At 56.5% G+C, this 26,189-nt stretch overlaps 3 protein-coding genes across 10 annotated transcripts; 2 read left to right on the forward strand and 1 right to left on the reverse strand.

Moving 5' to 3' along the window:
• Position 1: 1 nt before the first annotated feature.
• Positions 2-4,667, reverse strand: LRRC46 (leucine rich repeat containing 46). 2 transcript variants are annotated; one of them, XM_029210607.1, is made up of 8 exons: positions 4,369-4,667; positions 4,163-4,268; positions 2,743-2,851; positions 1,854-1,900; positions 1,458-1,567; positions 1,199-1,268; positions 751-899; positions 2-502 (listed from the first exon to the last, which is right to left on the reverse strand). In XM_029210607.1, the coding sequence occupies exons 1-8, from the start codon at positions 4,376-4,378 to the stop codon at positions 132-134; spliced, it is 972 nt and encodes a 323-aa protein (XP_029066440.1). In that variant the 5' UTR covers positions 4,379-4,667; the 3' UTR covers positions 2-131. The 2 variants fall into 2 exon arrangements, with proteins under 2 accessions (XP_029066440.1, XP_029066439.1); XM_029210606.1 differs by having other exon boundaries at positions 13-502; positions 619-899; positions 4,369-4,633.
• On the forward strand, positions 4,634-10,819 carry MRPL10 (mitochondrial ribosomal protein L10). The gene is made up of 5 exons (XM_029210608.1): positions 4,634-4,913; positions 6,785-6,954; positions 8,189-8,353; positions 8,608-8,752; positions 9,473-10,819. Exons 1-5 carry the CDS (start codon positions 4,634-4,636, stop codon positions 9,727-9,729), a joined length of 1,017 nt encoding a protein of 338 aa, XP_029066441.1. The 3' UTR covers positions 9,730-10,819.
• A 1,595-nt stretch (positions 10,820-12,414) lies between these two features.
• On the forward strand, positions 12,415-24,797 carry OSBPL7 (oxysterol binding protein like 7). 7 transcript variants are annotated; one of them, XR_003791981.1, is made up of 23 exons: positions 12,415-12,553; positions 13,842-13,996; positions 14,105-14,230; positions 14,405-14,458; positions 15,070-15,183; positions 15,539-15,649; positions 15,745-15,862; positions 16,540-16,643; positions 16,997-17,089; positions 17,174-17,306; positions 17,395-17,489; positions 17,673-17,768; positions 18,439-18,576; positions 19,171-19,264; positions 20,192-20,424; positions 20,569-20,706; positions 21,560-21,623; positions 21,724-21,802; positions 22,712-22,856; positions 22,956-23,100; positions 23,231-23,313; positions 23,524-23,646; positions 23,805-24,797. XR_003791981.1 is itself a non-coding variant. In XM_029212212.1 (23 exons), the coding sequence occupies exons 2-23, from the start codon at positions 13,922-13,924 to the stop codon at positions 23,911-23,913; spliced, it is 2,514 nt and encodes an 837-aa protein (XP_029068045.1). In that variant the 5' UTR covers positions 12,415-12,553; positions 13,842-13,921; the 3' UTR covers positions 23,914-24,797. The 7 variants fall into 7 exon arrangements, 6 of the variants coding, with proteins under 6 accessions (XP_029068045.1, XP_029068044.1, XP_029068046.1 ...); XM_029212212.1 differs by having other exon boundaries at positions 23,187-23,313; XM_029212211.1 differs by having other exon boundaries at positions 17,395-17,768; positions 23,187-23,313.
• Positions 24,798-26,189: the final 1,392 nt, after the last annotated feature.

Here is a 26,189-nt window from a genome sequence, read left to right on the forward strand (position 1 = left end):
GCAGGGCCTGGAGATACTTTATTGGGGACAGGCTCCTGTCACAGGCGAGGGCTCTGAGGGGGAGGGGAGACCCACTCCACTACTCGTTTCTCCGTGTTCCTGGGGCTTTGCTGGTAGCGATGGGCTGCGCTTCACTTCTTGATTTTTTTGGTCACAGTTTTTGTCGTGCTGGGGGCCCCAGCCGGCGAGGCCTTGGCGGCTGCGGCTGCTCTGGCCCCCTTCCCTGCCTGAACAGTGCTTTGCTGGCTCCTGGAAGCCAGAAGGCATGGTTTCTTGGTGGCAGAAGAGGCTTGTGGCAAGGAGACGGGCTCCGGGGATGTCTCCTTCCCTTGCCTGGGAGTGACGGAAGGGCTGCTGTTCCCGGCCGTGGGCGCCCCTGGCAGCAGTGGGAGGTCGGTGAGGGCTGGCCGCACCTCCACCCTCAGTAGGTGCTCCAGCAGGGCTGTCTGCTGCCTGTGCTCCCGGTGCCTGCTCATCTCCTGCTCCAGCTCCTTGAGGAAGCCTGTGAGGGGCCAGGACGATGGGTGGTAGATGGAGCCCCGGGCTTAGCAGGAACAGACTCTCCCCTACCATCCCTAATGAGGAGGAGCCTGAGATGGGGTGGGGGGGACAAGTCACCTGCATGCCCAGACTGGTCTGGCCCTGGGACCACGTCCCCAGACACCACCGCTGTCTTAGCTTCTCCCAGATCCCACAGGGCAGGCAGGGGTGTGCTCTGGGGAGGCTGCAAGCCTTGGAAAGCAGGGTCACCTCGCTCTGAGCAGAACGGGCCTCTCAGCTCTGGGAACTCCTCGTCCTCATTGCTTGAGGCTTTATCCTCCTCATCCGAGATCCAGCGCTCTGCCACAGGCTGCCCGTCTAGGTCCAGGAGCAGTGGCAGGGCTTCTGTCACCAGCCTCCTGCAGGGCAGAAAGAACAGAGGCTACCACCCAGGAGGGCACGCCTGCGCGTGGAGCCTGGGCGGATGCACAGACACAAGCCACAGCAGCCACACCAGGAGGGGAGGTGTTCTCGAGCTGGAAGATAGGCCTGTGGTCAGGCCAGCCAGCTGAGGGCAGGCCCCAAGTGGAGTTATGGGGGGTGGGAAGGCCAAAGGGGCCCGACTCGAGCTGGAGTGAGGGTGGAGAAGGTGCCAGGGACGGCCCCCCCAGGTTTGCAGGCCATCACCCCTCTCTTCCCACCTTCACTTCCTCCTCACCTGTAGCTCTCCTGGTTGGTGCAGCTGTTTCCAGTCAGGTTGAGGATGAGAAGGCTCTCGGGGAATTCGTCTGCACACAGCAAAGAGAGGAATAATGAGGTTCTCACACCCACCTTCCTGTCTAAAGCCACCGCCTCTTTGCACAGCCCCCCAGAGACCCGGAGGACGTGCTGATAATGCGGGCAAGGGGAGGGAGAGCAGAGAGGAGGGAGGGCACCACCGGGACTTATTCCATGAGCCAGGGCAAGGACGTTCCTACCCAGCTTCAGTATTTCTATCAGGTTCTCAGAAAGGTCCAGAAGCTGGAGGTGTGGGAGGTCGCGGAGGTTTTCCACCTGCCTGATTCGGTTTCCTGCCAGAGACAGGAAGCTGTAGGGGAAGGGAGGGGGAGAGACAGCTGAATCACAGGACAGCTGAAGCGGGGGACGGGGGCACCAGGCGTCCGGGGCCCCCTGGCTAGGCAGCCAGATGATAAGTGGGGACGCAGGGCCTTCTGGGGTGAGGGAAGCAGAGCTAGGCTTGCAGGGTCCTCGGCTGACCAGCAGCTGGGCTTGGGGAGATCTGAGCCAGTTCTTTGGGGTATTACCAGGTTCCTCCCCTTCATCCTCCCTCTTCTTCCCTCCCCCCACCCTGCCTGAGCCCTGGCACCACGTACCGTAAGGAGGGGACGCAGGCCAGGTTCTCAATTCGCTCGATCTTATTCTGCAGGAAGAAACCGAGTTGGGGAAACCAAGCTGAGGTCAGCTGAATGGGGGGCCTTTTAAAGGGACAAAGCCCCAAGACCATGTCTACTCTTGAGGCTGGAGATATGGCACTTTGGGAATGATCATCCCACTTCTTGAACTGGTTGTCACTACCTTGGGATGATTTGTTTTCTCCAGGTGGATGGTTGAGGGCATAAACTTGGGGCTGGGCTAAATTTGATTTAAGTACCCTGATCACCCCACAACCAAAGAGTGACCTGGACATCAGAGAAGGAAACCAAGGGGAAACGGGGAAAGGGAAAAGGCTTTGGTGGTGGATTACACACATGGAGGGGACAGTGTACCTATACTACTTTGGTCTGTCAAGTTTCTGTGGGGGAAGGTTAAGGGATCTGGGTATATTCAACCTGAGGGAGGCTGGAGATCAACCACCCACCCACCCCCACTACCACCACCACCAAAAAGCCTTCAAGGTTCTGAAGGATGCTGAGGAATCTCGTGGTTCCTTCTTCCTTTTTTTCAAAACAGGAAATGGACTTGAGCTATATAACGTGAGAGATTTAGGGCAGACATCAAGAAGGACTTCTAGAACAAGAGAATTGTCTGACAAAAAAACAGTGACTCAAGAGCATGGTCAGCATGTCTTTTCGGTGGATTGGTCTTTCAATTCAAGATAATTCCTGATTCATCTGGAAACAGTTTCTATGAAGGTCTGCCTGCCTGAACACCAGTAAATGGGCAAGATGACCTGGTTGGCTCCTTTCAGATTAGACAGACATGGCCCACAGGGGATGCAGTCCTGTCCACAGGGAGGAGTAAGGGCAGGAGGCAGGAAGTTACCCCTTGCAGATAGAGGCTGTGAAGATTCTGGAAGCCCTCTAGGTTCCTGATAGTGGTAATTCCCTCCCGGTCCAGGCGGACAGTCTGCAGTTCAGCAAGCGTGTGGAACCTGGGCAAACGGTCAGCAGGGTTGGCTAACAAGGCCACTTCTGTGGTCTCTTAGGAGGAAGACGGAGGGGAGGGTGTTTCAAGGAGGGGGTGGATGGCTCAGTGATTGCTCAGATGTCAGGGACACCTGCTTGACTCATGAGGCGGGGTCTAGATCGGGGAACCTGGGTTGACTTGGAGACCTGGGTATCTGTCAGTAGCACTGGGAGGGATAAGAGTGAGAGGTGAGTAAGGGCCCTTGGACTGGGAAACTGGGTGATGGCAGCTTACGGTTCCTGCAGAGGCAGGGGAAGACTCCCTCCAGCCAGCTTGGGCTGGGACAGAGAGGGGACAATCTCTGCAGGAAGATCCTTCCTCACCTCCCTTCTGAGTGGTCCACGGAGGGAAGATCACTTGTTCCACCTACCCATTCATTAATCCCCAAACATTTACTAAGTGCCCATCAGAGACAAATGAAAGAGTCCCTGCCCATCACTACTAGGGAAGCTGGCCAAACATCTATGACAAGTGGATGACAGAGGCATGTGCAAGGGACTAAGGAAGTCCATGGATTATACACTGCATTCAGACTGGGGTGTTCAGGGAATGCTTCCTGGAGGAGGTGACATATGAGTAGGCGTTAGCCAGGAAGGTGAGGGGGGATGAGGAGAAGGCATTTCAAGCAGAAGGTATAGTATGTGCGAATCCAGACTTTCTTGAACTTTAATGTGCCCATGAATCCCTTAGGGGGTCTTGTTAAAGTTCAGATTCTGATTCAGTAGGTGGGCCTGAGACTCTTCATTTCTAACAAGCTCCTAGATGATGCAGATGCTTCCCACTCATCCCAGCACCACTCTGAGTAGTAAGGTGCTAAGATGTGAGAACACGGGGTCTTAGAGAAATCACACACTTATGGAGAGTCACAAGGAATAAGGCTGAAAAGGCAGCAGAGGTCAACTCAGGCTAAGGTGTTTGGATTTTATTCTGGAGGTACCAGGGAGTCAGGTTCTATCAGATTTGTCATTTAAAAGGATCACTTTGGCAACAGTATAAGGTGCCTGGACTGGGGGTAGAGAGACTAATTAGGAGTTTGTTGAGAGGTGATGACTTATTTAAGACCCTGACTTAAAGCAATTGAGTGGGCATGGTGAAAAAGAAATAGAATGATTTTTAAGGAGGGAGAATAAGTGGGACATTGCCACTGACTGAATGTGTGGAGTTAAGTAAAGAGAGGGACAAAGAAAGGTAAGTTGACAGATCAGTAGAGCTCAGGGGACTGGTCATCCTGTGTGTTTCAATCTTCCAGCACCCCTTTCCTCTCCCATGCACTCACATCTTCTCTGACAGGTCCTCATCCTCAGGGAAGGCCAAGTTCCGCTTAGTGATAAGGGCTTCAGTAATGCACACACCGCCTTCCTCTGGACTCTGGGTAGGCTTATCTGTGAAAAGAAGAGTCCAATTGTTACATTTCCTGATTCTTGGAGGCCTGACTCTACTGTTAGTCAATTGTTCTACCCAACATCCCACCTCTCTACTCACCTCCAGGCATGATCTAAAAGCTGCTGGCTTGGGGAGGGATTTGAACGAAGAGGAGCAGAGCAGCTTGGACAGCCCCTGGGAATGGAGGAACCCAGGATGGTATGAGGATAGAGAAGCTCAGAGAATTGGGGGACAAAGGAAAGGGGTTGATTCAGAGCAAATTGTTGGGGTGGCGTAGAAGACGAAAGTAAATCGAAGTGGAGGGTCTGGAGTTTGATGGGTGTATAGGGGCTTTACTGGCCGCCTACAGGGGGCTTGTAGGTAGATGGTGGCGCGTGCGGATGGCAAGAGCGGTTGGAGGAGTCTAGCGTCGTTGCTAGGAGACTGGACGCCAGATGGGTCATCCGGGAGGGCGGGCTCGCCGGCGCTGGGCTCGGCGCATTCGTGTTGCTGCTCCAGCCGGCGGCTCCGCCCTCCGCTTCCGGCCCTGGGACTACCCACAATCCTTAGCTCCTTCCGTCTCGCTAGGCTCCCGGCCGTTCTTCCGGTGGCGATGGCTGCGGCCGTGGCTAGGACGCTGCGAGGGGGTCTCCTGCCCCAAGCGGGTAAGGAGCGGCCCACGTCTTCTCGGCGCGTTCCGACCGATGCTCTCTACTCGTCTCCCTCCTCTACTACTAATCCCCTCCCGAAATCTCTGATCCCAGACACCTTCTGATGACCCCTGACCCCAGCTATATCGCCGGCCTCCTTCCCCCATCTAATTTCCTGTGAGTCCGGACTCTACACAGCAAAAACGTCAGCGACAACCACAGTATTTATTCTTGACGCCCCAGTCCCCCTGCCTTGTTTGGGGTTTCTCTAGCCCACCACCCAGCTCTTTCTGCCTCCAGAGATTCCTTAAGGTCTCAGCCTAAATGTCATCTCAGGCCTTCCCTCGCCACCCTCCGCAAAGGTTTCCCCTGTTAAATCTGTATCTCTCACCCTGTTTACTGACCCCTTCGCCTTATCACAGTCTAAGTTAGCATTTCTTTATTTGTTGTTTTCTCTATTAGACTATAAACTCCATAATGGCAGAACCCATGTTCATTTAGCATAGCCAGCATGTGGCATGGTGCCTGACATTAATAGGCATGCTATAGATATTTGTTTAATGAATGATTTTGAGTACGTAATATAGGTCAGGCACAGTGATAAGTACTTTACATGTATTATTTCATTTAAACCTTAAAGTGTCCTTTGAAGAAGGCATTATCTTCCCCTCTTTACAGATTAAGAAACTCAAGTTTAGACCAATTGAGTGACTGGTCAAGGTCACAGCTAGTAAGTGGCAGGAGAGAGATTAAAATCTGGTTCCATGTGTGTCAATTATATCTCAATAAAACTGCAAAAATTTTTGAAAAATCTTGTTCCATCTGATCTAACTTAACAGTTAGGTTTTGTGGCCACTGGCAAGAAAACCTCTCACTTAAGCAAATCTCCATGCTCTCTGACTGTTAGAGCCACCTTCTGGCTGCCCCTTTCTCTGAGATCCCATTCCAGCCTTGGGAAGGGCTGAAAGTGGGAAGCTCTAGCTTGGGTCCTTTTGTTGAGCGTGAAGCGGTTACCTTGTCTTAGGGCTTTCGAGTGGCTCCCTTGTCTTCTGAGGGGTGCTCTCCAGCAATGCCTGTAAACAAGAAGCATAGAGAGGAGGGAGACTTGTTTGGGGGAGCCGTGAGGACAGTATAACTTTTCCCTCTTGCTTCAAATCATGGGGGAAGGAACAATGCATAGAGGAGTGGTTCTCAAACTTTAGCCAGCATCGGCATCACCTGGAGGGCTTGTTAACACTGTTTTCTGGGCTCCGCTCCAGAGCTACTGACTCAGTAGATCTAGGACGGGGCCCGAGAACTTGATTTTCTAACAAGTTCCTGGGTGATGCTGATGTTGGGTTGGGGAGGGGTGGTGGTGGTGCACACTTTGAGAACCACTGGCTTATAGCAGGGGTTGGCAAACTATGGCAGGGCTGGTCACCATCTTTCCTACATAGTTGTATTGGAACACAGCTACATCTGTTTGTTTACATATTGTCTATGGTTACTTCCATCATACAGTGGCAGAGTTGAGTAGTAGCGATAGGCCATATGGCTCTCAAACTTAAAATTTTTATTTGGTCATTTAAGAAAACATTTGCGCAGCTCTCTCCTCCTTTTTAAAATGTATTCAAAATACTTTCTCCTTTGTTCTCATTTTTTCCTTATCTCTTTGCATAAAGAGCTGGAGAAATGGGCACCTCCAAGGATCAAGCACCTGAGCTAAGGTCACCAATTAAAGAGAAGAGAAGGTTCGGGGATTCAGGCTTTCTAGCAGAGTTCCTTGTCCCACTCAGTGCTGAGGCTAGCTCTGTGAACTCTGGTTGTCTGTGCCTAGGGGGTGGGTTTTGTCCATCTGGTGCAGACTAAGAGGCTGCTTCTCACCATATGGCCGTTTCTTCTCCCAGGCCAGCTGCCCATCCGCCAGCTTGTCCGCTATGGCTCCAAGGCTGTTACCCGTCACCGTCGTGTGATGCACTTTGAACGGCAGAAGCTGATGGCTGTGACTGAGTATATCCCCCCCAAACCTGCTGTCAACCCCAGATGCCTGCCGCCCCCTCCCAGGCCCCCCCAGGAGGTAAGAAACAGGCTGGGCATGTCGCCTGGTGGTGGGATGGTGGATTAAAGTGATCTTGTCTCTGTGGCCATAATGAAGTAGCACTCCAGGACATGGTCATCCACATCATTACTTCCCCACTTTGACCCTGTAGTCCAGATGCTTTCAAATGAAATCTGCACTTGATTCTGCGTCGGCCTTTTGGGCTCTGTGGTTTGGACAGGGTTCCTGGATTTCCTTCATTCTTGTCTCCAAAAATGTGTGTGTGAAAGCTATCCACACAGGCGGAGGTAGGAGAGAACATCGCTCCCGTCTTGAAGCTTCCATGTTTTCTTAGAGGAACAACACGAGGTTTTTTGTCCTTGAAAAAGACCAGTGGAGAATTGGTAACTTCATGGTGGTTCTCAGCTCCACAAGTTCTCAACTTAGAAATACTGTCTTGAGAAAACGAAATCTTGTTCTGTAAAAATACCTCAGTTTTGAATTAACATTGCAAAAGAGTAATCTTGTATTTATAATTGGTAAAATAATTCAGCATGAGTACAGTGTCAGGGATAATTAAATGATTTTGACAGTATTATTATCAAAATAATGTTTGCTGGGTCAGACTGCTGTCCAGTTCAAGGGGACTGAGCATTCTCAGGTTTTAAAAACACTGCTCTAGGGAATTTCCTGGCAGTCCAGTGGTTAAGACTCCATGCTTTCACTGCCCAAGGCCCGGGTTCAATCCCTGGTTGGGAAACTAAGATCCCACAAGCCACACGATGGAGCCAAAAAGAATAATAACAAAAACTTAAAAATGTATATTTATTTACTTATTTAGGCTGTACTTTGTCTTTGTTGTGGCACATGGGATCTTCCTTGCAGCCTGTGGGCTTCTTTAGTTGCGGCATGTGGACCTCTTAGTTGCAGCATGCATGCCGGATCTGGTTCCCTGACCAGGGATCAAACCCAGGCCCCCTGCATTGGGAGCGCAGAGTCTTACCCACTGGACCACCAGGGATGTCCCAATAATAAAATTTTTTAAAATTAAAAAAATAAAAACACTGCTGTAAAGCCTGTGGTTATCAAATGGAAATGAAAGGATAGAGTGGGAGATAGAACATGTCTCAGAGTCAGAGGCCCAGCTCTCCTGCCTGTACCCTGATCTTCGTTAGGGCATCGCTGGAAGCTCCAGTGCCTGTCCCTGAGGGAGTAAGGGGTGTAAGGAGACGGGGCATTTTACATCCCCTTGGTCCTCCCTTTCTGACTGCAGGAGACAGGCCTCGTCCGGCTCCTCCGTCGGGAGATAGCAGCAGTTTTCCGAGACAACCGAATGATAGCTGTCTGCCAGAACGTGGCTCTGAGCGCGGAGGACAAGCTTCTCATGCGGCACCGGCTGCGGAGGCACAAGATCCTGATGAAGGTCTTCCCCAACCAGGTAGAGAACGGCCCCCTGGCGTGGGTTGCCGTATTCCCCTCCCTCACCCCCATCTCAAACCCCAGCATCTCTCCCAAGATGTGGCACTCCTGACTCCTCCCTGCCACGGCAGCCCTCTAGTCCGGGGCCTAATCTGTGATTAGGGTTTGAGGAGACCCTCGGCTTGAGCCCTCAGCCTGGTGTGGCCTGTGACCAAGGTGGGTGACTCTTTCTCCTACTTGACCCCAGTAAGCCCTTCTTTCTTGCTGTTCCAGATCCTAAAGTCCTTCCTGGAAGATTCCAAGTACCCAAATTTGCTGCCCCTTTTTGTGGGGCACAACCTGCTGCTGGTCAGTGAAGAGCCCAAGGTCAAGGAGATGGTGCGAATCTTGAAGAGTGTGCCTTTCCTGCCGCTGTTGGGTGAGCAGGCTCCCCTGCCAGTTGGGGGTGAGGGTGAAGGGAGTGGGTGCTAGAGCAGCCTGCTGCCATCTTCAAGGCTTGTGTGGGTAAAATTGTGGACATGCTTGGAGGGGGCACCCTCTCACGATGGAGCCTGCGTCAGTAGCACCATTTGATGAGGGCTGCTTGTGTGTGTCACTCCGCGGAGGGGAAGTTCAGACACCTTGAGTCTAGTAAGGGGGTAGTGGGTATTGAAACCCACAAAGACAAAGATACTTAAAACAAATAGCCCAAGTGAAGGGTGCTGAGGGATAGTGAGCAATGTTTCCTAGACTCCCCTGATGCCGAGAGTCCCTGGAGGTGCTTCTTTCAGAGAATACTGATTTCACAGGTCTGTGTTGGGGGGCAGGAATCTGTGTTTATTATACAGACTCTCCCCACCCCGCCCCCCCGCCCCAAACACACACTCCATGGTTCTTCAAGGAAGTTTAGGAAACAGTGACTTAGTGGGGGTTGGGCCAGGTAGATGTATTATGTAAGGGATTCTAGGGAAGAGTTAGGAAGGAAGGGAGAGGATTGATCTGAAACAGTGGGAGTGGGGCGGGGCACAAGTGGGAACCAGATTTGGGGGAAGGCTGGGAGGTAGAAAAGGGCAATGGAGAGCAAATTCCTAGGGTTGGACCATTATTTTTGGAGAAGAAAAGCATTTGTGGGAGCCTCGCTGATCCTGTGTTCTTCCAGGTGGCTGCGTTGATGACACCATCCTCAGCAGGCAGGGCTTCATCAACTACTCCAAGCTCCCCAGCCTGGCCCTGGTGCAGGGGGAGCTGGTAGGAGGACTTACCCTCCTCACGGCCCAGACCCACTCCCTGCTTCAGCACCAGCCCCTCCGGCTGACTGCCCTGCTGGATCAGTACGTCAGACAGCAACACAAGGAGGACCTTGTCGTGCCAGCCAGTGGGCAGCCGGATCCTCCCGACCCTGTTCCGGACTCGTAGCCAGCCTCTTGTACCCAGCCTGCCCATAAATACGCTCTGCCCCATTGGCTGTCAGAGATATGGGGAGCTTGGGGTGGGGAGTGGCGTTTGTTACCTGGCTTTCACTGACAAAGATCTCTTCCAGTACATGGCAACCCAGAGATGCAGAGGGATCCCATTTCAGAACGGAGGTGGCTCGTAATCACTGTCTTTGTCCCTAGTTTTCCCAACTTGGGACCTGATAGCAGCGGTCTCTTTCCATTCTCCAGGTCCAAGGCGGAGAAGCCTTTGGTTTCTGTGTTCACTGCCCTTGCTGCACGTGCCTCCCAGCCTATCCCCTCGTGGCTCCAATGTGCCAGAATAGCTCAACTGAGTAATTAATTGTGCTGAGAGAGGCATCTGTTGAGAGCCTACTACGCCAGGCTCCCTCTACATGTGCTAGATCCTGTATTTCTCACATGTTGTCCCCATTTCACAGAGAGGAAGACTAAGGGGAGGAGAAGTTAAATAGCCCGCCCAAGGTCATGCAGTTGGCAAGAGTCAGCACAGGGACTGAACCAGGCTCTTCCTACTCTGAAGATGCTGCCCTGGCTTTCTACACTAAAGCTTTTTCATCAGGGTCCCAAGTGTGCTTGGGTGTTAATTCTGCGCCCTCAGGGTGTGCCATGTCGTGGAAGAGTTGGGAGCACTGCTTTATGATAAAGTGAAATGCATTTTACTTACTGTGTTTTGCTGTTGACAAGCTTATCCTCCCTGTAGACTTATTCCCAAGGTCATCTCTGACTCACTTCTCTTCCTAGAAAATCCTTCCTCTTCCCATGTCCAAGCCTGTTACCTCCCTGTACTTGCTCCCACAAATGGCATTGCTTAAGTGCTTGTCCTTTTGAAGGCAGCTGCCCACTTTGTCCAGTATCTGGCACATCTCAGGTGGTTCAAAACAAAAGAGCTGGGACTTCCCTGGTTGCGCAGTGGTTAAGAATCCGCCTGCCAATGCAGGGGACACGGGTTTGAGCCCTGGTCTGGGAAGATCCCACATGCTGTGGAGCGACTAAGTCCGTGCGCCACAACTACTGAGCGTGCACTCCAGAGCCCGTGCCACAACTACTGAGCCCACGTGCTGCAACTACTGAAGCCCGCGCACCTAGAGCCCGTGCTCCGCAACCAAAGAAGCCACCGCAATGAGAAGGCCGTGCACCGCAATGAAGAGTAGCCCCCACTCGCGGAAACTAGAGAAAGCCCGCGTACAGCAACGAAGATCCAATGCAGCCAAAAATAAAATAAATTTATTAAAAAAAAAAAAAAGCTGAGGGAAAGCCAGGATTCTGTTTTAATAAGGGGGTCTGGGGGCTCTTGAGTAGGAGGCCTCATCCAAGTCTCAGGGAACTGGAGGTTTTTAATGGAGAGGGGGTGTATGACAAGAAGCCTGCCCTTGTCCTTGATTGGAGCGCATTCCGGGTCGACACGGGTGATGCGGGGAGTTAGTTGATCATTGCTCTAGGAGCAGTGCCACAGCTTCTTTAGTCCTGGGCAGACACTGCTCTGGCAATGATGATCTGCAGCAGCTTTTCCTTCCCTGGTTCAGGACCAGCTTTCCACAGTGCCCAGCTCTGTGCCGTTTGCCCAGGGATGCTCAATCAATAGGAATTGAATTAAAAGGCCCCTGAGGCTCCTGGATGCCAGAGCTGGTCTGGCCAGTGCTGCCCAGTGCTCTCCCTGACTCCCAGAACCCTGCCAGGTGCTAACAACGCCCTCCTGGGGTGGCAGGGACTGCTGAGGTTCTGAATGGAACAGAGAGCAGGCATCTCCTGAGAGATGTGTAAGCCAAGGCCCATGGGACAGCTGGTTGGGGAAGTGGCCTATGTCATATTAGGAATCAAAGAACAGCCTCGAATTGCATCCTTCGCCTGCTGGCGTTGCCTGAAGCCACAGCATTAAACCCACTTCTTTCCAGAAAGTGGCTGCACTGCACTTAAAGCTGTCAGTCCAGTTCATGTTCATTTGAATGAATTCTAGCCCTTTCTCAAGAGGTAACTTTTAATTAGAATTGAGCAGCAGAAGGGCAAAGGTATTCAGAAAGGGAGGCCAAGGGTACCAGAGTTGGCTCCAGCTAGCCTTTTAACAGCCAGGTGGTTACTGCCCCAGACCTGCCCCCCATCCAAAGACTCGGTAGGCTGGGGGGGTGGGGGGTGTCTTACCACATAGGTGCTTCCGGCCCCCATGGGTCCTGACCTGGTGGGGCATCACCCCCAGTGACAGCCTCACTGTGGCCCTCTTGAACTATGCCCTGCTGACTGCCTTTGGCACTGTCAGCTGTGGTTCCATGGGGGCATCCCTCCCTTTCTGTCAACCTGAAAGCTTTGCTGGCTCCAAATTCCACCATCTACTTTCAGATGTAAAACTGAGAGGCAGGGGTTAATAAGGAAATGGCCTTGGGTACTAATTGCGGTCAAGGCCATGCTAGTGTGAGCAAATTTTTTACCAGCACTAGCTTGGGGCCAGCAGCTCCCTAGTCCTCTGTGATCTATCTGGAACTGTGCCCACTGGGGACTCTGCTCCCACTCCCAAGCTTTCTGGGCGCTGGGGAGTCGGCTCAGCCCTGAGTCCTCCGGGGAGCAGGGGGGCAGAGCTGAGCGGCTGCCCGGAGTTTGGCTGGAGGAGGGGCCGGGGGAGAAGGAGGTGGGGAGATCCGGCTAGAGGGGAGGCTCCGACGTCTCCTTCCTTCCTGGTTCCTGCTGCAGCTGCCGCCACTGCTCAGCTCCGTGAGCAGGGAGCTGGCGGCTCGGAGACGGTGACAGAGGCGGAGCGGTGCGCGGGCCAAGGAGCACTGGTGTCCATGGACCCCGGGGTAAGGGGGCCGCGCTGGCATCAGCTGACATTCCCCAAGAAGGGGACATTCACCTGAAGCTGGTGGGTCTGCTCTTCCAGAGATGAGGGCGGGAATGGAGGTGGAAAGGGGGCACCCACCTGGCTCACCTCGACCTGCACCCTCTACTAATAGAGCCTCCCCTCCACCCGCAAGCAATGAGGGGCCAGGATCCCACGGAGCCAGGAAAAGGGCACAGAGACACCCAAAACGCTGGAAGAGTTTGTTAACTTTCAATGGCTGAATGTAGGAGTTTTCCCCCCAGGTCAGCCTCTGGTAGCATGGGCCCCTCTGCCCTGACCTCCTGGCCATCCACACCCCACCACGTCCCTGTCCCCTCCTGGCCTCAGCTCCACCGGAAGATCTGGGCTGCTTCCCCAGCTTCAGGCCAACCTTGCCCCTCCAGTCCCCTCCCCCATCTCACACACACAGAGCCTCATGCATTATTGATCTCCCCGTGGAGCCAGGATGGCCAGGGCTGGTGCCAAGGGTGCCTGTGGGCACTGCTGCGGGACCTGTGCGGTCCTCGGCATGTGTCTCCAATGGCTCGTCCCCCGCTCTCTCCAGGTGGATGGCACTTCTTAGGAGCCCCAGGGATGGGGATGAAAGAAAGGAGGCTTGGGGGACGGGGGGACAGAGGGTCCGAAGTGGGCATCCTAGGGGGGCGATTGATGGGAGGCACAGGGGAAAATGCGGGCTGTCTCAGGCCTCAGTTTCCTCAGGCAGAAAAATGGGAGCCCAGGAACTAGAGGATATGGAGGCCAATTGGTGGGGAGCTGGGGTCAAGAGGTTGGGGGGCTCTGTAAAGGGATGATGGCAGAGGAGCCTCCATGCCGTGGTGCTGGGCTCAGGGATCCTGGTGGAAGAGGAGCTGGGTTGAGATCTCACATGTCTAGTCTCTGGATCCCTCTGTCCTATTCTGGGGCCTCTTCCTTCACTCCCCTGCCTCACCTCTGATTACCCCCAGGGAATCCTCCAGAGAAAGCATGGGGTGTTTCCTGGAGCTGGGGAATGTGTGAGTGCCTAAGGTGGGGCAGGGCTGACTTTTCGAGGTTTTCTTTTGGCACCGGCCTGCCTGCTGCGCGCTCCACCTCTCTGGGCAGCGGGCGCTGAGACCTGCCCAGAGTGGGGTGGGGACAGGCTTGGGAGAGGTGTGGCAGGTGAGCGGAAGATGTGCTCGGGGGCTCTCATCCCAGAGGGTGCAAGAGCGGCTGGAGGTGGGGAAGGTGATAGCCGAGTCTGTGCTAACAGGGTCTCTTTCTGCTTCAAGGGCCCCCTCAGGACAAGGTGACATCTTTCCCCTTCCACACTTCTCTACGTCCTCAGCAGGGAGTGGCCACTCCCTTCCCCATGGACTTCCAAGAGCGGGACCCTCCCTCCCTGGCTGAGAGCACACAGTCCGCCAAGCCCAGCAGTGCCCAGCAGGTCTGAGGGTGGGGAGTAGGCAGTGGGCGCGCCGAGCTTGGCCCACAGGGGAAAAAGGCAGAGGTGGTCGCTTCACCGGCCGCTCCCCAACTCTGTCCTGGACTGCAGGCCTCCGAGCTGTGGGAGGTAGTGGAGGAGCCTCGGGGCCGGCTGGGGGCAGAGGGTATCATGCCTGAGAGGCAGGAAGGCCACCTGCTCAAGAAGAGGAAGTGGCCTCTGAAGGGCTGGCACAAGGTAAGGAGGCAGGACAAGGGGAGGGGCCGGATGGGGGCGCCGGACGGGGATGTGTGGGGTTGCCGGGGGGTACAGTCTGTTTGTGTGTCAGAAGAAACTTCTGTATGGTTGCTCTCTCCCCACACCCTTTCCTCTCTGCCCCCCGGGCCCTGTCCCTTCTGGGCAACGTCACAGAGATACTTTGTGCTCGAGGATGGGATCCTTCACTACGGAACGACTCGGCAAGATGTGAGTCAGGGCCTCGGCTGGGGGATGAGGGAGGACTTTGGCCCCAGAGTGCCGTGCGCGGGCAGGGGGCTTCTGGAATCCCCCAGAGCAGGGTCTGAATCCCAGGGACACCAGTTATTGGGTGTGGGCTCTTGGGCAGGTTACCTCCCTGGGCCTCAGCTCCTCACTTCTATGGTGGAGAGAGTGCAGCCACCCATTTATAGAGTCTTTGTCTTGGTGAGGGCTCTCAGGACAGTGCCAGGCATAAAATAAGTACCCAAGACATGGGAGCTTTATCATCCTCGTCCTTGTCCTCCGCTCTTGCAGGAACAAGGAACTAAAGGCCTAGACACCCAGGCTCTCTCCAAGAAGGTGCTCCTTTCTCAGCCTCGCAGATTCCTGAGGGTGGGAAAAGTTTTCCTTACTCTGTGACTGCCTAGAGCTCAGATTGTGACTTGGCATAGCGGGGTGTCCTGTGCGCAGGAGGACGACTGACAAGTCCTGCTGATACTGTGACTTGGGCATGAGGGTGAACCTGCTGCCTGGCCCTCGAGCCTAGCGTGACCTCAGTGATGGTGGCCCTGGTGGCCTAAAACCAGTCCCCCTTTCCCCCTCCGATCTCTCCACCCCAGATCACCAAGGGGAAGCTCCATGGCTCCATTGATGTCCGACTGTCGGTCATGTCCATCAACAAAAAGGCCCAGCGCATTGACCTTGACACTGAAGACAACATCTACCACCTCAAGGTGACATCCCTGGGAGCCAGGTGGTGGCTTGGTCCCCAGCCTGTCAGAGGCACTGGGGCACGCAGGAGAGAGGGACAGGGGCCGAGGGTCTGTCTGAGTTTGACCAGAAGGGAGTTCCTACCATGTACAATAGCCAATGGCAAACTGGCCCTGTTGGCTGTTGTGTGAACAGGAACAGAGCTGAAGGCTTGGAGACCTGCAGAAGCTGTTTCTGCCTCCCCGCAAGGGACCTTTGCACAAGCTGTGTGCTATAGGGAGAGACCCTGCCTGCCTGCGGACCAGAGCCCCAACTTCTTGCCTCTAGAAAGCAATCCTTCCTTTCATGCATCCCTCCCCTTCTCCATCACCTCTGCAGATCAAATCACAGGACCTGTTCCAGAGCTGGGTGGCTCAGCTGCGTGCCCACCGCCTGGCCCAGCACCTGGATGTGCCCCGAAGCCTGCTGCCCAGCACCACTCACCGGAAGGTAAGATGGGCCCTGGGGCAGCGACAGGTGATGTGGGGATTCAGGATGAGACTCAGGGAGGCAGGCACCTTGCTGACCCTTGACTCACCCCACAGGTTCCTGGTGCCCAGCTTCCGGCAGCGGGTAGTGCCTCGGCTCTGCCAGGGGTTGGACCTCGGGAGAAGGTGTCTTCCTGGCTGAGGGACAGTGATGGGTTAGACCGCTGTTCTCATGGTGAGGGGCCCCTGGCACTGCGCCTCCGTGGGAAGGGCCCATGCTATTGCATCTAGGTGGCGTCAGCAGGCACAAGGAGGAGAAAATGTTACCTCCATCCCTGCCTCTGGGAGCCCCAGTCTGATGGGGGAGACAGCCTCCGTCTCTAGGCTGATCAGGTCTCCTAGGGCCCTGCCCTGGGGAGCCTCAGGCTTACAGAGAATGATGGGGCTCGTGCTCTAGGCATATAGACAGACCCGGACACAGGGCCAGGACTCATGAAAAAGAAGATCCAGAATGCCAACGCAGGGAGGGGTCCTGAGGAGTAGTGCCAGGGAAGGGGTGTGCACTAGAACCGGATTCCTGGAGTTGCAGGCTGCGATGCTGGCCTGGGAGAGGGAAATGCAAACCAAGGGGGGAGAGCAAGAGTGGGAGCCCCCTGGCCTGTGTGGAGGTGGCCGAGGTAAGGTGTGGTCTGGGAACAGAGTGCAGATTGGGGTACGGGCGCTTCCGTGAGGCCAGACCAAAGGGTGGGAGCTGGGAACTGCTTTGGGCTCGTGAGTGGGGGAGGGCAGCCAGTGTCGGCATTTCCGTGGCTGCCGGGGAAGTCTTTGGAGGAGGAAGGGAAGCTAACGGACAGACTCTGGGGGGCCTGGCCAGTGTTGGGAGAGGGACTTCCTCATTCATCCTTCCCGCAGAGCTCTCTGAGTGTCAGGGGAAGCTCCAGGAACTCCACAGACTCCTCCAGAGCCTGGAGTCCCTGCCCCGGATCCCCTCAGCCCCTGTTATCCCCACACACCAGGTAAGGTCCAGGGGAGGAGGCAGGGGCCCGCCCAGGGCTATCTCCGCTCTTGCTGTCTTCATCTCCATCACTTCCCCGGACAGGTCCCCAGTCCCCCTTATATGCTGCGGTTTCCTGGAGAGCCACCATCTCCCCGTTGCCCCTCCCCACCGTGTCCAGACCGCCTCATGGTTGTCTTTCTGCCCCTTTGGAGCGACCCCTTCCTCCTGTGCCCAGGCGGCTGCCAGGCTGTCGGTCTTCTGCCTCCGGGATGCTGGTGTCTCTGCGTCCTCCTTCATGACCGTCTACCTCTCTCCCGGCTTTGGTGGTCTTCCCCACCCTGGGACTGAAACTCCCTCACCTCGACTTGCCAGGCCTCGGTGACGACCGAGAGACCCAAGAAGGGGAAGCGGACCAGCCGCATGTGGTGCACACAGAGCTTTGCCAAGGACGACAGCATCGGGCGGGTGAGGTGGGGTGTGGACCCCGAGATGCTCGGTGGGAGGCTCTGAAGGAGGCTGCACCCTTCAACCCCTCCCCTTCGCCTACAGGTGGGTCGTCTCCACGGCTCTGTTCCCAACCTATCTCGCTACCTGGAGTCCCGGGACCCCTCGGGCCCCCGCGGGCTGCCACCCCCAGACTATGCCCACGTACAGCGCAGTTTCTGGGCCCTGGCTCAGAAGGGTGAGTGCACGCCCTGGGGGTGGCTGGGGGCAGGCGGGGAGAGGGAGAGGGAGAGGAGGGGAGTCTGATGGCCGGCCTGCCCCCACAGTGCACAGCTCGCTCAGCAGTGTCCTGGCCGCCCTCACCACTGAACGGGACCGACTGAGGGACCTGCACCAGGGTTCGGAGCCGTCCAGGCTGGGGGTGAGGCTGGGGGCAGGGTGGCCAGTGGGAGGAGCGGGCCTGAGCCCCGAGGACTGCAGGCCTGGGGGTGGTCCCGGACCTGGGCCGGGAAGGGAGGTTGGAGGAGGCAGGCTGTGCCCGGCAGGCTGGGGAGGGCTTCACCCGCCCCGTCCCGGCACCTGTGCCCTCACCCTCTCCCTGCAGGTCTCTGAGGCCGCAGCCGGCCCGAGGCGCCTCCACTCGCTGTCCGTGTCCTCCGACACCACTGCAGACTCCTTCAGCTCCCTCAACCCCGAGGAGGTGGGAGCCAGGGTGGGCTGTGGGGACCATTCCTCTGGGCCTTCTTTCTCAGCAGAAGTGAAGGCGTGGTTGGCGTTCAGACCTGAAACTCCAGCCCCTTTCACGGAACACGGGCAGCAGCCACATCTGGGTCATTTCTTAACAGCGTGCAGAGTGCTTTTGCTTTTAAGTCAGAGTCCCGTGAGGCAGTGATTCTTACCCTCAAGTTCACAGATGAGGAAGCTGAGACTCAGAGGATCTAATTGATGGGCCCAGGCTCCCGTACTACATGGATTTGAATCTGGCTCCACTGTGTGCTGGCTTCATGACCCAGAGCCTCAGTGTCCTAATCTTCAAAGTGGGGGTAATAATTGCACCTACCTGGTAGGGTGAGTGCTGGGATTGATGGAGTTGATACACGCCAAGGGCTTGGAGCCAGGCTCAGAGTCAGTGCCCAGGCAGTTATTATGGAACCCGTGTCTCCTCACTTCCAGGCCGGGATCTTTCCACCAGGCCTTCGTACCCCACTACACTCGCTCCCCTCTGCATCTTCTCCTGCTCAGCAGGTCTCAGACTCAGATAGTGAAAGTCCCCGGTCACACTTCCCTCACAAGGGAGCTGTCAGGCCAGGGGAGCCCTGCCTGACTCTCCCGGCTGGGCCTTGGGCCTGACACCTGTCCCGCTCCCACAGCAAGAAGCTCTGTACATGAAGGGGCGAGAGCTGACCCCTCAGCTGTCCCAGAGCAGCGTCCTTTCCCTCGCTGATTCCCACACAGAGTTCTTTGATGCCTGTGAGGTTCTCCTCTCTGCCAGCTCTTCTGAGAATGAGGTGAGGGAGCGGGGAAGCTGGTAGTGAGAGAGGAGGGACCCTGGGAATAGAGGGGTGCGGTCCCGGGAGACTGGAATCTGTAGATTCCCAAGTCTTTTCTAACCACCTCGGCCACTTCTCTGGGAACACGTCCAGATCTGCTGGGTTTGTGTGGCCCTGCTTAGAAATCTCTGCTGGGGACCCTTCTTCCAGTTTGATGTGCTCCATCCCCATGGGTTCTACTGAAACTGCTGTCTCAGCTGCACCCCGTCATCTCTCTGTGACCTCGTTTCAGCCTTAGCACTCCCTTGACGCTCACCCTCCTGACCCTGAATCCCAGTAATCCCCAGCTTCCCTTCCCTCAGTGTCCCGCCAAGTCCCTGAGCTGTCTCCCTGCTAGTTGTAAGGCCAGGCCCTCTCCCTCCCAAGGTGGCAGGGCACACCATGATTCCAGGCCTCCCAGGGCAGTGTCTTAGGGCTCAGACCCTCCCAAATATATTCTCTTCCCCTTCCCACCAAAGGGCTAGCTGGGCAGATTCTTGCCAGGCCCTGGGCACTGTCCAGCTGCCTGGGGGAGGCCTAGTCTGCCCAGCCTCTCATCTGTCCCTGGCCCAGGGCTCAGAGGAGGAGGAGTCGTGCACCAGTGAAGTCACCACCAGCCTGTCCGAGGAGGTGCTCGACCTCAGGGGAGCTGAGTGCTGTCAGAAAGGTGCCAGCCAGACGGGCAGGAGGGAGGGCAGGAGGTGGGCACAGCAATGGGGTTCGTCCAGGCCCAGGCCCCTTGGGAAGTAGTCCCTTGTAGTACTGGTGGGCTAATGGCTTCGGGTGCTGACTCCAGGGGTGACCCTGGGGGTGAGTAAGGCTAAGCTGTGACTGTGCTCCAGGGGTGGCCCTGGGGGTGGGGCAGGCTCAGCCTGGGGCTAGTCTCCACCCTGGGCTTCTGCGAAGGCTTGCATGGGCCTGATAGGCAGAAGGGCCTGCTTTTTAGCAGTGTGGCTTTGTACGTGTCATTTTCCTTCTTGGAGCCTGTTTCCTCATCTATGAAATGGGCTGAATAATTTTATTTGTTTTATTTTATTTTTTTTTGCGGTACGCGGGCCTCTCACTGTTGTGGCCTCTCCCGTTGTGGAGCACAGGCTCCGGACGTGCAGGCTCAGTGGCCATGGCCCACGGGCCCAGCCGCTCCGCGGCATGTGGGATCTTCCCAGACCAGGGCACGAACCTGCATCCCCTGCATCGGCAGGTGGACTCTCAACCACTGCGCCACCAGGGAAGCCCTGGGCTAAGTAATTTTGACATTGGTTTCTGTGCTTATAAAACGGAGCAGAAGCCAAGGGTGAGACTCAGGAAGGGCTTCTGGGGTGCAGGGTTTCTGTTTCCAACAGTGGGAACTGTCCTCTGGTTCTTAACTCTGATGCTCACCTAAATCCCCAGGAGCTCATCAAGAATTAACCACTCCCCACCACCCCCCCAAAAAAAGAATTAGCCCCTAGCCGCCTGCCCCATAGTGAGTCGAGCCTGGGGCCTGGGAGCGAGCAGACCTAGGAGCACCTCAGGAGCTCGGGAGGCCATGGGCCTGGATGCGAGGTGCCCAAGGCAGAGTGACAGGCGGGTTGGCCCCGGGATTGTGTTCCAGGAGGAGCCGTGGGACCACCCCGCCGCCGATGCCTACCTGCGGCCAGTGGGCCCGGGGCCGACGTGAGCCTGTGGAACATCCTGTGGAACAACATCGGCAAGGACCTGTCCAAGGTGTCGATGCCCGTGCAGCTCAACGAGCCACTCAGCACCCTGCAGCGGCTCTGTGAGGAGCTGGAGTACAGCAGCCTTCTGGACCAGGCCAGCCAGACCACCGACCCCTGCGAGCGCATGGTGGGTCCGCCCAGCCCCCGCCCAGGCTGCCGCCACCTCCCAGGATCCGGTCTACCGGGCCCACCCCAGGCCCCGTCCTGGCTCATGGTAGGGTGGTGGCGGGGCGGCATCTCCTCTGATCCCCCGGCGCCCCGCCCCCTGCAGGTGTACATGGCAGCCTTCGCAGTGTCAGCCTACTCCTCCACGTACCACCGGGCGGGCTGCAAGCCCTTCAACCCTGTCCTGGGGGAGACCTACGAGTGCGAGCGGCCTGACCGAGGTTTCCGCTTCATCAGTGAGCAGGTGAGGCCCTGGAAGAAGTGGGCTGGTCGGGGCAGCCATGTGGCCAAGGCCGGGGAACAGCCGGGCTTCAAGGGGCCAGGGCGTGGGCGAGAACACCCGACAGTCGGGCCGTCAAGGGAGGAGCTCCCCGCTCCTTGGGGAGAGGGACTTCAAACAAGGAGTTACTGTACCATGTTCTAGAGCTGGGATTGTGGAAGCTCATAGGAGGTTATTCAGCTCTATTGGTTGCTTGGTTTTTAAATCCTGAAGGCCACGGGTAGTCACGGGAGAGTTTTAAGCAGTAGAGTGACATGCTTACTATTGCAATTTGTAGGGAACAGTCAGGCAATGGTGGGCGCCAGGGGATGGGGAGAGGCAAGGAGGGCAGGCTGTGGGATCCCTGAGTTCAAGGTTCCAGATGGGGAGCTGTTCTAATGAGGGCAAGGCCGAGTTTTTCCAAGGGTGTGTTGTGGAGATTGCTGCAGGGTGGTAATCCGCTTTGGGGGAGAAGGTGATTAGGGAAGAGGGTCCTCATGGGAGGGCTGGCTTTCAGGCAGGGCATGGGTGGAGGCCCCACCTGTCACTGCTAGAGGACTTGGGCAGGATCTCTGGAGGGCACCATGCACAGGGTCGGCAAGGAGGGCCCTAGAGGGGAGGGAGGGAGAAGGGAGAACATAGGGGCCTCGTGGGAAAGGAGAGGGAGATGGAATTTGGGTGGTGGCCAAGGACACCTAGACAAGAGACCTGGAACTAACTGGTCTTCTGGTTCCCAGGGGAACTGGGGATGGGGGTGAGGGATGTTGGGGGCCTGGGGTCAGGAGCAGACCCCAGGGTCCTCACAAGCAGCCTCTAGAAGACTTCCTTGCTCATCAAGGTCTCCCACCACCCCCCCATCTCGGCGTGCCATGCAGAGTCTGAGAACTTCATATTCTGGCAAGGTAAAGGGTGGGGCTGGGGGTGAAGCGCAGATGGGGGAGGGGCTGGAACACTCTCTGGTCTTATCTCTGCAGTCGTTCTCCTTCCCCCACCCAACTCCAGACATGAAGTGGAAGAACAAGTTCTGGGGCAAATCCCTGGAGATTGTGCCTGTGGGGATGGTCAATGTGAGCCTGCCCAGGTGAGTGTAGGCACAGGCCCAGCCTACAGGCCATCCTCCCCAGGCTGGGATGGGGAGGTGGGAGGGACAGGAGAGAGAGGCCTGGTCTGAAGCTGCTCAGGGTGGGGCAGTGTCTGTACATTTATACCTGGGTTAACAGCAGTTGTCAGTAAAGAAAGGTGAAAAGTCTTAGAGCTGGAAGGGCTCATCAGGGTCATCTGATCAAGTGGCTTTCGCACTTTTTGACCATGACTCACAGTAAGGAATGCATTTGAGACTTCAAGTCAGTGCACAGTAACCCATTCACACACACACACACGCACACAAGCCTAAAGTGATTCTAAAGTGATTTCAGGACTGCTCACAAACCACATTTGAAGCACCCTCATCTAGCCATGTTATAGGTGGGGAACTGCAACCAGAGGCCAGTGCAGGGGTGGGGAAGACCCTGGACTTCAGGGTCAGAAGTCCTGGGTGGGAGTCTTGGTTCTGCTACTTAATTAGACAAGCGGCAGAAAGACTTGACGCATCAGAGCCTTGAGTCTGCTCGTCTATAAAATAAGAGTAATAATAAAAAAAAAAGAGTAATAAGTAATATTCGACAGAAGTGGGGAGTAAACAGGCTGATATATGTGAGCAGACATATATCCCAAGGACATGGACCCGTCTATGTTTTTACCCCTGTGACTTAGGCCCTCTGGAGCTTTCTCAACAGATGGAGACGTGTTAGTTGAATACTTTCTGTGAAGGCTGCTTTGCTTTATAAATACGTCGTCCTTCATGGAAGGACCATGAGCTGGAACCAGGACCCCAGGGTTCCTTTCCCAGACCCGCATGACCTGCTCTGATGAGACAGGCATTCCCCGGCTCAGGTGGCACTTGTTCCCCAGGGCTGGCCAGCTGCCCCCTGCCATGCTCTGTCTCTCTCAGGTTTGGGGACCACTTTGAGTGGAACAAGGTGACGTCCTGCATTCACAACATCCTGAGTGGCCAGCGCTGGATTGAGCACTACGGGGAGGTGCTCATCCGGAACACGCAGGACAGCTCCTGCCACTGCAAGATCACCTTCTGCAAGGTGGGTGGCCTCCCTGCCCCACCTGTCCATCCCAGCAGCTCGCCCCGGGGAAGAGGAGGGGACACCTCCCTAAGCCCTCTGTCCCACCCCCCACCCCAGGCCAAGTACTGGAGCTCCAACATCCATGAGGTGCAGGGTGCCGTGTTCAGCCGAAGCGGCCGCGTCCTCCACCGACTCTTTGGGAAGTGGCCCGAGGGCCTGTACCGGGGACCCCCGCCGGGCGGTCAGTGCATCTGGAAACCCAGTAAGTGGGGCGCTTGGGGTGGGCTGGGCAGAGGCGAGGGCAGCTGTGCACAGCCCACCTGCCCCAGCCCCCTGCCTTCCCCCTAGACTCAATGCCCCCAAACTATGAGCGAAACTTCGGCTTCACTCAGTTTGCTTTGGAGCTGAATGAGCTGACGGCAGAGCTGAAGCGGTCCCTGCCTTCCACAGACACGCGGCTCCGGCCAGACCAGAGGTCAGTGCCAGGCGGGTGCCGCTCCGGAAGCTCCGGGCTCCTCCCTCCCCACATGGGTTTCCACGCAGACCTGGGACTATGTCCTTCCTTCCTTGAGTTGCCTCGGGGAGATGGGACCCGTTTGGGGGCAGAACTGGGCAGGCACAGCAGCCTTGGATTTGGGGGCCTCTGAGAGTGGGCAGTTCCGCTGACTGCCGTCTGGATGCTCAGGTACCTGGAGGAGGGGAACATACAGGCCGCCGAGGCCCAGAAGAGAAGGATTGAGCAGCTTCAGCGAGACAGGCGCAAAGTGATGGAGGAGAACAACATTGTCCACCAGGCTCGCTTTTTCAGGTGCCTCTGCCCCCCTCTCCAGGTCTCTCTGCAACCCAGGCCCCCCTCCTCCTCCCCACTAGCCCCTTCCTGCTTCGAGTGGGGCCGGCAGCATCTCGGGACCCCGGCCTCAGTGCTGGATGTTCACCCCTCTTCTTCCATGGCCCCCTTCCCCCCAGGCGGCAGACAGACAGCAGCGGGAAGGAGTGGTGGGTGACTAACAACACATACTGGCGGCTGCGGGCCGAGCCAGGCTACGGGAACCTGGACGGAGCCGTGCTCTGGTAGCCCAGGCCCCAGGGGCAGGAGGCCCCGGTCCCCCCTCCTGCCCCCACCCCTCCACGGACACATGGGCGAGGCCAGGCTCTCCCACTCACTGCCCTGGAGACCAAAGGGGAAGCCCTGGCTCTGGCCCTCTCCCCTCTGCCGGCCAGAGGGGCTGCATCTCAGCCCATCACCCACCCCTTGTTTGGGGTGGGAAGCAGTATTCGTGCTTCCCCAGTCTTGTTGCCCCAGACAACCAGCATGTAAGACCCTCCTTGCTCTGTCAACCCCTTCCTTACCCCCTGGGGTACTTGGGGGAGACTCCAGGCCCTCCAGGATCTGTTCCCCATTTCAGTGCCTTCCTAGGACACAGGGGACCCCTCGACGTTCCCCAGGATTCCCATGCCCAGGACTCTGGCCCCAGCTGTGAGGTTGGAGCGAGTGAAGGAGAGGGGATGGCCTTTTCTCCCACCCCCGTCCCTCCCATGCCCCATCTCCAGCATCTTCTCCCCCTGCCCTGGCCCAGAGGGGCTCCCTTTGCTTGGCCCTGGTAATTTCTCCTATCCTCCTGGATCCCCTTCTCCAAAACTGCAAAACGCCTGCAGCTCCTTCGTCCCTGGTCCTCAAGTGGTTTCCTTCAGTCTCAGCTCAGTGGATCCCCCAGAGCAGACAGGGCAGGAAGGGCGCCTGGCCTCTGACCCACCCGGAGTGAGCGAGCACTCATGAGAGTGTTGGTTTGAGTAGAAGAGTGTGTGCGTGTGCCTGTGTACTGCTTGCGGGCGAGCAGGATTCCTCGTGTAGGCTGGATGCCCCCCGCGGGGGGTCCGCCACCACTGCTGCTCATTTTACCAGTCTGCCTCTGATTAAGGTGAATTGCTATGACATTCCAAACTCCAGTAAAGACTGTCCCAAACTTTGGCCTGTGACCATTCATTGAAAAACACGTGCGCTCAAGCCCAGTGAAGGCCCATAGCTCCCCACTCACCTGGGCTAAAGACCCAATGTCATCTCTCTCCCTGAATCCTCACCTCCTGTCAGTTCTGCCTCAGTGTCTCTCTGACCCCTTCTCGTGATTGCACCTAGCTTAGGCTGGGCCCTTATCAACTTTCGCCTGGACTATTGCAGTATCCTTGGAGCCTCCAGTCACTTCCATTCTAATGCTGGCTTTCAGGGTGATATTTTAAAAGAGAAATATGGCACCTCGTACCTGCTTCAAATACATCCATTGCTTCTGAGCGCCTCAGGGGAAAACCCAAACTCCTTAACCAGGCAGAAAACTGTGTGGTCCCTGTCCCCCTCTGGCACAGAAGCTGCCCCCACCCCCAGCATCCTCGGTCAGGTCTGTGCTCACCCTCTCACCCCCTCAGTGACTTTTCAAGGGAAGGGGGGAGGGGGGAGGGACTAGAAGGGATGGGAGAACAGGGCGAGCTGCATTTCTCCCCCTCCCGCACGGCCTTGGCTGAGTTCAGGTCCCAGCTCTGTTATTCCAAAGCTGTTCTGATCTTGGTCAAGTGCCTTGCCTTTCTGTTCAGGGACTCCGTGGTCCTGCATTTGGCTTCTTTTGTGTCTCAGAGGAGAATGTATGTCCAGGCTCCTGATTTCATTTGTTGTCTCCTAGCCCCTCAGCCCACCGCACTGCACACACAGGCCCTGCTCTAAGAAAAGGAAGTCAGGGCCCTGTGTCAGGTGTTGGCTAGAACAAGCAGTGAATTCTGCTGGCAGTGTGGAGCTTTCTCAGGCAGGCATCTCAGGGGACTGGGGTCATCCTAGGGACACAGGCTGCTGGAAGCTGTGCTAGAGTTTGGTCATCTCCTAGTGCAGGGGTTTGGGCGGAGTCATTATGTGCTGATTTGCAGCTCTCAGGGGACACCTCACTTCCTCTCCTGGAGGACAGGGTCCGGATCTGATCCCCTGAAGCTGGAGACACCCACCTCCCTGCTCCCCAACGGCATGCAGCCCAGGTGGCTGTGAGTGGGTTTCCCACGGGCTCTGCTACAGGGAGTAGGAAAGCAGCATCGGGGCAGTGGTGGGGATACCCTCGGGGTCCGACCAGCGCCTGCTCAGGATGCAAAGGTGTTGATGCCTGACTTCAAGTCCGCTGGTTTCGGCCTGTCCCACAAAGGCCCTACTATTCCCCTTCTTCACAGGCACCTTAAAGATCCCTGGTCACATTGCCTGGGATCCTCTTTAGGGAAAGCTCAGGGGGCCCCTCGTGGCTGGTCATTAGCTTAATGATGCCCTCTTCCTGGAAAGGGCCCACTGCACAAGTGACTTCCCCCTTCAGAGACCCTCTGGTTCCC

Source organism: Monodon monoceros, unplaced genomic scaffold (genome assembly GCF_005190385.1).
Source record: "Monodon monoceros isolate NGI ecotype Baffin Bay Population unplaced genomic scaffold, NGI_Narwhal_1 Super_Scaffold_9, whole genome shotgun sequence".
In the NCBI taxonomy this organism is placed as follows: Eukaryota; Metazoa; Chordata; class Mammalia; order Artiodactyla; family Monodontidae; genus Monodon; species Monodon monoceros.

Coding starts and splice junctions, on each gene's coding strand:
- LRRC46 (XM_029210606.1), bottom strand. Junction 1,901..2,742: donor ACAGCCTCTATCTGCAAGGG/GTAACTTCCTGC, acceptor TTCTTCCTGCAG/AATAAGATCGAGCGAATTGA. Junction 1,568..1,853: donor GCCTGCGTCCCCTCCTTACG/GTACGTGGTGCC, acceptor CTTCCCCTACAG/CTTCCTGTCTCTGGCAGGAA.
- MRPL10 (XM_029210608.1), top strand. CDS start 4,634: ATGGTGGCGCGTGCGGATGGCAAGAGCGGTTGGAGGAGTCTAGCGTCG. Junction 4,914..6,784: donor GGGTCTCCTGCCCCAAGCGG/GTAAGGAGCGGC, acceptor TTCTTCTCCCAG/GCCAGCTGCCCATCCGCCAG. Junction 8,753..9,472: donor GCCTTTCCTGCCGCTGTTGG/GTGAGCAGGCTC, acceptor GTGTTCTTCCAG/GTGGCTGCGTTGATGACACC.
- OSBPL7 (XM_029212209.1), top strand. CDS start 13,922: ATGGACTTCCAAGAGCGGGACCCTCCCTCCCTGGCTGAGAGCACACAG. Junction 18,577..19,170: donor CCAGCTCTTCTGAGAATGAG/GTGAGGGAGCGG, acceptor TCCCTGGCCCAG/GGCTCAGAGGAGGAGGAGTC. Junction 21,624..21,723: donor GAACTTCATATTCTGGCAAG/GTAAAGGGTGGG, acceptor ACCCAACTCCAG/ACATGAAGTGGAAGAACAAG.